The sequence below is a fragment of the Oncorhynchus tshawytscha genome, linkage group LG16 (genome assembly GCF_018296145.1).
Source record: "Oncorhynchus tshawytscha isolate Ot180627B linkage group LG16, Otsh_v2.0, whole genome shotgun sequence".
NCBI lineage: Eukaryota > Metazoa > Chordata > Actinopteri > Salmoniformes > Salmonidae > Oncorhynchus > Oncorhynchus tshawytscha.
Window position 1 is genome coordinate 1,195,610 of NC_056444.1, and position 9,391 is coordinate 1,205,000.

General features: G+C 49.0%; 1 protein-coding gene across 4 annotated transcripts in view; it reads left to right on the top strand.

The window, feature by feature from the left end:
* The window catches only part of flr (fleer), a 45,926-nt gene that overhangs the window by 26,770 nt on the left and 9,765 nt on the right, over positions 1-9,391 (top strand). For 3 of the 4 annotated variants that reach the window (XR_006079009.1, XM_042298673.1, XM_042298671.1), the window contains exons 13-14: positions 205-281; positions 4,736-4,946. Coding sequence is in view for 3 of the 4 variants with exons in the window: in XM_042298673.1 (XP_042154607.1) it covers positions 205-281; positions 4,736-4,946 (288 nt within the window). In the remaining variant the exon portion in view is untranslated. The remainder of the gene's footprint in view (positions 1-204; positions 282-4,735; positions 4,947-9,391) is intronic. The other variant, XM_042298672.1, reaches the window with a different exon arrangement.

Consider the following 9,391-nt stretch of genomic DNA (forward strand, 5'->3'; position numbering starts at 1 on the left):
GTACAGGAAGCCAGGCTAGTCCGTGACCTGTGTGTAATCTTTGTCTCTAAGATACAGGAAGCCAGGCTAGCCCGTGACCTGTGTGTAATCTTTGTCTCTAAGATACAGGAAGCCAGGCTAGCCCGTGACCTGTGTGTAATCTTTGTCTCTAAGATACAGGAAGCCAGGCTAGCCCGTGACCTGTGTGTAATCTTTGTCTCTAAGATACAGGAAGCCAGACTAGCCCGGGACAACGAAGCCTTGAAGAAAACCCTCCAGGACTACGATGACATGGTGGAGAAGTGAGTAGACCCCGCCCCTACTGAGTATTCTCCTGTGTGATTGGTAGCTTGTCTCACCTTTCTCTTCCCTGATTGGTGACTTACCTCACCTACTCTGCTGGTTGGTCACTTTGGTCCCTTATTCTTCCCTGATTGGTGGCTGGTCTGGATCTTCTACCTGTCTGATTGGTGGCTGGTCTGGACCTTCTCCCTGTCTGATTGGTGGCTGGTCTGGACATTCTCTCTCCTGATTGGTGGCTGGTCTGGACATTCTCCCTTCCTGATTGGTGGCTGGTCTGGACCTTCTCCCTTCCTGATTGGTGGCTGGTCTGGACCTTCTCCCTTCCTGATTGGTGGCTGGTCTGGACCTTCTCCCTGTCTGATTGGTGGCTGGTCTGGACCTTCTCCCTGTCTGATTGGTGGCTGGTCTGGACCTTCTCCCTGTCTGATTGGTGGCTGGTCTGGACCTTCTCCCTGTCTGATTGGTGGTGGTCTGGACTGGTCTGGACCTTCTCCCTGTCTGATTGGTGGCTGGTCTGGACCTTCTCCCTGTCTGATTGGTGGCTGGTCTGGACCTTCTCCCTTCTGATTGGTGGCTGGTCTGGACCTTCTCCCTTCCTGATTGGTGGCTGGTCTGGACCTTCTCCCTTCCTGATTGGTGGCTGGTCTGGACCTTCTCCCTTCCTGATTGGTGGCTGGTCTGGACCTTCTCCCTTCCTGATTGGTGGCTGGTCTGGACCTTCTCCCTGTCTGATTGGTGGCTGGTCTGGACCTTCTCCCTTCCTGATTGGTGGCTGGTCTGGACCTTCTCCCTTCTGATTGGTGGCTGGTCTGGACCTTCTCCTTCCTGATTGGTGGCTGGTCTGGACCTTCTCCCTTCCTGATTGGTGGCTGGTCTGGACCTTCTCCCTTACTGATTGGTGGCTGGTCTGGACCTTCTCCCTTCCTGATTGGTGGCTGGTCTGGACCTTCTCCCTGTCTGGTTGGTGGCTGGTCTGGACCTTCTCCCTGTCTGGTTGGTGGCTGGTCTGGACCTTCTCCCTGTCTGGTTGGTGGCTGGTCTGGACCTTCTCCCTGTCTGGTTGGTGGCTGGTCTGGACCTTCTCCCTGTCTGGTTGGTGGCTGGTCTGGACCTTCTCCCTGTCTGATTGGTGGCTGGTCTGGACCTTCTCCCTGTCTGGTTGTCTGAATGGTGTATCTCCTCTTCTTCCGTATTGGTGATTCCCCCAGTGGTTATATATATATATAACATGTCTTACTGAGCCTTTCCCCCAGGCTAACATCTACTGCTATAGTGGTTATATATATAACATGTCTTTACTGAGCCTTTCCCCCAGGCTAACATCTACTGCTATAGTGGTTATATATATAACATGTCTTTACTGAGCCTTTCCCCCAGGCTAACATCTACTGCTATAGTGGTTATATATATAACATGTCTTTACTGAGCCTTTCCCCAGGCTAACATCTACTGCTATAGTGGTTATATATATAACATGTCTTTACTGAGCCTTTCCCCCAGGCTAACATCTACTGCTATAGTGGTTATATATATAACATGTCTTTACTGAGCCTTTCCCCCAGGCTAACATCTACTGCTATAGTGGTTATATATATAACATGTCTTTACTGAGCCTTTCCCCCAGGCTAACATCTACTGCTATAGTGGTTATATATATAACATGTCTTTACTGAGCCTTTCCCCCAGGCTAACATCTACTGCTATAGTGGTTATATATGTAACATGTCTTTACTGAGCCTTTCCCCCAGGCTAACATCTACTGCTATAGTGGTTATATATATAACATGTCTTTACTGAGCCTTTCCCCCAGGCTAACATCTACTGCTATAGTGGTTATATATATATATATAACATGTCTTACTGAGCCTTTCCATGAGTCCACTCCAGTTTATATATACAGTGGGGAGAACAAGTATTTGATACACTGCCGATTTTGCAGGTTGTCCTACTTACAAAGCATGTAGAGGTCTGTAATTTTTATCATAGGTACACTTCAACTGTGAGAGACGGAATCAAAAATCCAGCAAATTACATTGTGTGATTTTTAAGTAATTAATTTTTATTTTATTTATTTATCAGTGAGTCGATCATTTTCCTGAGCTTTACAGTATTGTAGCCTACTGTACTGATCATTTTCCTGGGCTTTACAGTATTGTAGCCTACTGTACTGATCATTTTCCTGGGCTTTACAGTATTGTAGCCTACTGTACTGATCATTTTCCTGGGCTTCACAGTATTGTAGCCTACTGTACTGATCATTTTCCTGGGCTTCACAGTATTGTAGCCTACTGTACCTGATCATTTTCCTGGGCTTTACAGTATTATAGCCTACTGTACTGATCATTTTCCTGGGCTTTACAGTATTGTAGCCTACTGTACCTGATCATTTTCCTGGGCTTCACAGTATTGTAGCCTACTGTACCTGATCATTTTCCTGGGCTTTACAGTATTGTCGCCTACTGTACCTGATCATATTCCTGGGCTTTACAGTATTGTAGCCTACTGTACCTGATCATTTTCCTGGGCTTTACAGTATTGTCGCCTACTGTACCTGATCATTTTCCTGGGCTTTACAGTATTGTAGCCTACTGTACCTGATCATATTCCTGGGCTTTACAGTGTTGCCGTCTACTGTACCTGATCATTTTCCTGGGCTTTACAGTGTAAAACAGGCATCTGATTATTTTTTTGAATGGCAATGTCCTGATCATTTTCACTTTAAGTCTTGTCGCCAGTACCTGATCATTTTCCTGGGCTTCCAGTAGATTTTCCTGATCATTTTCTGGGCTTTACAGTATTGCCCTAATGTACTGCATTTTCCTGGGCTTTACAGTATTGATGCCTACTGTACCTGATCATTTTCCTGGGCTTTAATAGTAGATGCCTACTGTAAATCATGTCTTAAATCTGTGTAAAACAGGCATCTGATTATATTGTTTGTGAATGGCATTGAACTACCTGATCATATGTTTAATGTTGCCTCTAAATGTCTTAAATGAATAGAGAATCTTAAAAATAGAGATGTACTGTAAATGTCTTAAATGAATAGAGATGTACTGTGAATGTCTTAAATCAATAAGATGTACTGTAAATTCTTAAATGAATAGAGATTTTAAATGTCTTAAATGAATAGAATGTCTGTAAATGTCTTAAATGAATAGAGATGTACTGTAAATGTCTTAAATGAATAGAGATGTAATGTAAATGTCTTAAATGAATAGAGATGTACTGTAAATGTCTTAAATGAATAGAGATGTACTGTAAATGTCTTAAATGAATAGAGATGTACTGTAAATGTCTTAAATGAATAGAGATGTACTGTAAATGTCTTAAATGAATAGAGGTCTACTGTAAATGTCTTAAATGAATAGAGATGTACTGTAAATGTCTTAAATGAATAGAGATGTACTGTAAATGTCTTAAATGAATAGAGATGTACTGTAAATGTCTTAAATGAATAGAGATGTACTGTAAATGTCTTAAATGAATAGAGATGTACTGTAAATGTCTTAAATGAATAGAGATGTACTGTAAATGTCTTAAATGAATAGAGATCCTGGTCCTGGTGCTGCAGTATGTTATTACAGCATAATCAAAGTGAGGACCATCGGCATTCTGCTGTATACTTATAGCCGATTGTAACCTGAAAGTCAGACCTTTCCTCACCCCGCCCAAAACTCCACCCTTTAACACAGTTACCATTCAAAAACGAGGTGTTTATCTAAAAAAAAAAAAAAAAGACATTGCGACCAAAGAGAACAGACGAAATGGACATCGTTCTCATCAAGACATAAGTAAGTGATGTCTGCTAAATAATCAAGTTAGGTTTCTCCAGAAATAAAGAATAAAAAATAACACCCCACATCCCAGTGCTGATTCCCAGGCTAAGATATACTGGTATATAACTGTTGTCCTGTCCTATAGGTACATCCCAGTGCTGATAACCTGGGCTAAGATCTACTGGTATATAACTGTTGTCCTGTCCTGTAGGTACATCCCAGCTCTGATAACCCAGACTAAGATCTACTGGTATATAACTGTTGTCCTGTCCTGTAGGTACATCTCTGTGCTGATAACCCAGACTAAGATCTACTGGTATATAACTGTTGTCCTGTAGGTACATCCCAGTTCTGATAACCCAGGCTAAGATCTACTGGTATATAACTGTTGTCCTGTCCTGTAGGTACATCCCAGTTCTGATGGCCCAGGCTAAGATCTACTGGTATATAACTGTTGTCCTGTCCTGTAGGTACATCTCTGTGCTGATAACCCAGGCTAAGATCTACTGGTATATAACTGTTGTCCTGTCCTGTAGGTACATCCCAGTGCTGATAACCCAGGCTAAGATCTACTGGTATATAACTGTTGTCCTGTAGGTACATCCCAGTTCTGATGGCCCAGGCTAAGATCTACTGGTATATAACTGGTATATAACTGTTGTCCTGTCCTGTAGGTACATCCCAGTTCTGATGGCCCAGGCTAAGATCTACTGGAACAGGGAGAACTACCAGATGGTTGAGAAGATCTTCCGTAAGTCGGTGGAGTTCTGCAACGAACACGACACCTGGAAGCTCAACGTGGCTCACGTTCTCTTCATGCAGGAGAACAAGTACAAGGAAGCCATCGGCTTTTACGAACCCATCGTTAAAAAACACTACGACAACGTGAGTTAACTAGAGAGGGAGATGGGGGAGAAAAAGGGAGGGAGGGAGATGGGGGAGAAAGGAGAGATGGAGGGAGATGGGGGAGGGAGATGGGGGAGATGGGGAGAAAGGAGAGAGGGAGGGAGATGGGGGAGAAAGGAGGAAAGGGGGAGAGAGGAGGGAGATGGGGGAGAAAGGAGAGAGGGGAGGGAGATGGGGAGGGGGAGAAAGGAGAGAGGGGGAGATGGGGGAGAAAGGAGAGAGGGAGAGGGAGGATGGGGGAGAAAGGAGAGAGGGAGGGAGATGGGGGAGAAAGGAGAGAGGAGGGAGATGGGGGAGAAAGGAGAGAGGGAGGGAGATGGGGGAGGGAGAGAGGGAGGGAGATGGGGGAGAAAGGAGAGAGGGAGGGAGATGGGGGAAAGGAGAGAGGGAGGGAGATGGGGGAGAAAGGAGAGAGGGGGGAGATGGGGGAGAGAAGGAGGGAGAAAGGAGGGAGATGGGAGGGAGATGGGGGGAGAAAGGAGAGAGGGAGGGGGGAGAGATGGGGGAGAAAGGAGAGAGGAGATGGGGGAGGAGGGGAGGGAGATGGGGGAGAGAGAGGGAGAGATGGGGGAGAAAGGAGAGAGGGAGGGATGGGGGAGAAAGGAGGGAGAGGGGGAAAAAGGAGAGAGGAGAGGGGGAGAGATGGGGGAGAAAGGGAGGGAGATGGGGGAGAAAGGAGAGAGGGAGGGAGATGGGGAGAGATGGAGGGAGATGGGGGAGAAAGGAGAGAGGGAGGGAGATGGGGGAGAGATGGAGGGAGATGGGGGAGGGAGGGAGGGGGAGAGGGAGGGAGATGGGGGAGAAAGGAGGGAGATGGGGGAGAGATGGAGGGAGATGGGGGAGAGAGAGGGAGATGGGGGAGAAAGGAGAAGGGAGGGAGATGGGGGAGAAAGGGAGGGAGATGGGGGAGAAAGGAGAGAGGGGGGAGATGGAGATGGGGGAGAGAAGGGAGAGGGAGGGAGATGGGGGGAGAGAAGGGAGATGGGGGAGGGAGGGAGGGAGATGGGGAGGGGGGGAGAAAGGAGAGAGGGAGGGAGATGGGGGGGAGAGATGGAGGGAGATGGGGAGAAAGGAGAGGGGAGGGAGATGGGGGAGAAAGGAGAGGGGAGGGAGATGGGGGAGGGAGATGGGGGAGAAAGAGGAGGGAGGGAGATGGGGGAGAGATGGAGGGAGATGGGGGAGAAAGGAGGAGGAGGGAGATGGGGGAGAGAAAGGAGAGGGAAGGGAGATGGGGGAGAAAGGGAGGGAGATGGGGGAGAAAGGAGAGAGGGAGGGAGATGGGGGAGAGATGGAGGGAGAAAGGAGAGGGAGGGATGGGGGAGAGATGGAGGGAGATGGGGGAGAAAGGAGAGAGGGAGGGAGATGGGGGAGAAAGGAGAGAGGGGGAGAGATGGAGGGAGATGGGGGAGAAAGGAGAGAGGGAGGGAGATGGGGGAGAAAGGAGAGAGGGAGGGAGATGGGGGAGAAAGGGAGGGAGATGGGGGAGAAAGGAGAGAGGGAGGGAGATGGGGGAGAGATGGAGGGAGATGGGGGAGGGAGAGAGGGAGGGAGATGGGGGAGAAAGGAGGGGGAGGGAGATGGGGGAGAAAGGAGAGAGGGAGGGAGATGGGGGAGAAAGGAGAGAGGGAGGGAGATGGGGGAGATGGGGGAGAGAAAGGAGAGAGGGAGGGAGATGGGGGAGAGATGGAGGGAGATGGGGGAGAAAGGAGAGAGGGAGGGAGATGGGGGAGAAAGGAGAGAGGGAGGGAGATGGGGGAGAAAGGAGAGAGGGAGGGAGATGGGGGAGAAAGGAGAGAGGGAGGGAGATGGGGAGAAAGGAGAGAGGGAGATGGGGGAGAAAGGAGAGAGGGAGGGAGATGGGGGAGAGAGGGAGGGAGATGGGGGAGAAAGGAGAGAGGGAGGGAGATGGGGGAGAGAGGGAGGGAGATGGGGGAGAAAGGAGAGAGGGAGGGAGAAAGGAGAGAGGGAGGGAGATGGGGGGAGAAAGGAGAGAGGGAGGGATCACATACATTGCCTTCAGGAAAATATTCAGACCCCTTGACTTTTTCCACACTTTGTTACATTTATAGCCTTATTCTAAAATTGATTAAAATAGTTTTTTTCCCTCATCAACCTATACACAATACCCCATAATGATGAAGTAAAAAAATGTTGTGCTAATTTATTACAAATAAAAACTGAAATATCACATTTACATAAGTATTCAGACCCTTTACTCAGTACTTTGGCAGAGATTACAGCCTTGAGTCTTCTTGGGTATGATGCTACAAGCTTGGCACACCTGTATTTGGGGAGTTTCTCCCATTCTTCTCTGCAGATCCTCTGAAGCGCTGTCAGGTTGGATGGGGAGCGTTGCTGCACAGCTATTTTCAGGTCTCTCCAGAGATGTTAAATCATGTTCAAGTCTAGGCTCTGGCTGGGCAACAAGGACATTCAGTGACTTGTCCCAAAGCCACTCCTGCGTTGACCTGGCTGTGTGCTTAGGGTCGTCGTCCTGTTGGAAGGTGAACCTTCGCCCCAGTCTGAGGTCCAGGTTTTCATCAAGGATCTCTGTACTTTGCTTCGTTCATCTTTCCCTTGATCCTGACTAGTCTCCTAGTCCCTGCCGCTGAAAAACATCCCCACAGCATGATGCTGCCACCACCATGCTTCACCGTAGGGATGGTGCCAGATTTCCTCAGACGTAAAGCTTGGCATTCAGACCAGAGTTAAATCTTGGTTTCATCAGACCAGAGAATCTTGTTTCTCATTGTCTGAGAGTCTTTAGCTGCCTTTTGGTAAATTCCTAGCGGGCTGTCATGTGTTTTTACTGAGGAGTGACTTTTGTCTGGCCACTCTACCATAAAGGCCTGATTGGTGTAGTGCTGCAGAGATGGTTGTCCTTCTGGAAGGTTATCCTAAATAACTTTTTTGCCCGCTTTGAGGACAATACAGTGCCACTGACACGGCCTGCAACGGAAACATGCGGTCTCTCCTTCACTGCAGCCGAAGTGAGTAAGACATTTAAACGTGTTAACCCTCGCAAGGCTGCAGGCCCAGACGGCATCCCCAGCCGCGCCCTCAGAGCATGCGCAGACCAGCTGGCCGGTGTGTTTACGGACATATTCAATCAATCCCAGTCTGCTGTTCCCACATGCTTCAAGAGGGCCACCATTGTTCCTGTTCCCAAGAAAGCTAAGGTAACTGAGCTAAACGACTACCGCCCCGTAGCACTCACATCCGTCATCATGAAGTGCTTTGAGAGACTAGTCAAGGACCATATCACCTCCACCCTACCTGACACCCTTGACCCACTCCAATTTGCTTACCGCCCAAATAGGTCCACAGACGATGCAATCTCAACCACACTGCACACTGCCTAACCCATCTGGACAAGAGGAATACCTATGTGAGAATGCTGTTCATCGACTACAGCTCGGCATTCAACACCATAGTACCCTCCAAGCTCGTCATCAAGCTCGAGACCCTGGGTCTCGACCCCGCCCTGTGCAACTGGGTACTGGACTTCCTGACGGGCCGCCCCCAGGTGGTGAGGGTAGGCAACAACATCTCCTCCCCGCTGATCCTCAACACTGGGGCCCCACAAGGGTGCGTTCTGAGCCCTCTCCTGTACTCCCTGTTCACCCACGACTGCGTGGCCATGCACGCCTCCAACTCAATCATCAAGTTTGCGGACGACACAACAGTGGTAGGCTTGATTACCAACAACGACGAGACGGCCTACAGGGAGGAGGTGAGGGCCCTCGGAGTGTGGTGTCAGGAAAATAACCTCACACTCAACGTCAACAAAACTAAGGAGATGATTGTGGACTTCAGGAAACAGCAGAGGGAACACCCCCATCCACATCGATGGAACAGTAGTGGAGAGGGTAGCAAGTTTTAAGTTCCTCGGCATACACATCACAGACAAACTGAATTGGTCCACTCACACAGACAGCATCGTGAGGAAGGCGCAGCAGCGCCTCTTCAACCTCAGGAGGCTGAAGAAATTCGGCTTGTCACCAAAAGCACTCACAAACTTCTACAGATGCACAATCGAGAGCATCCTGGCGGGCTGTATCACCGCCTGGTATGGCAACTGCACCGCCCTCAACCGTAAGGCTCTCCAGAGGGTAGTGAGGTCTGCACAACGCATCACCGGGGGCAAACTACCTGCCCTCCAGGACACCTACACCACCCGATGCTACAGGAAGGCCATAAAGATCATCAAGGACATCAACCACCCGAGCCACTGCCTGTTCACCCCGCTGCCATCCAGAAGGCGAGGTCAGTACAGGTGCATCAAAGCTGGGACCGAGAGACTGAAAAACAGCTTCTATCTCAAGGCCATCAGACTGTTAAACAGCCACCACTAACATTGAGTGGCTACTGCCAACACACTGTCAATGACACTGACTCTACTCCAGCCACTTTAATCATGGGAA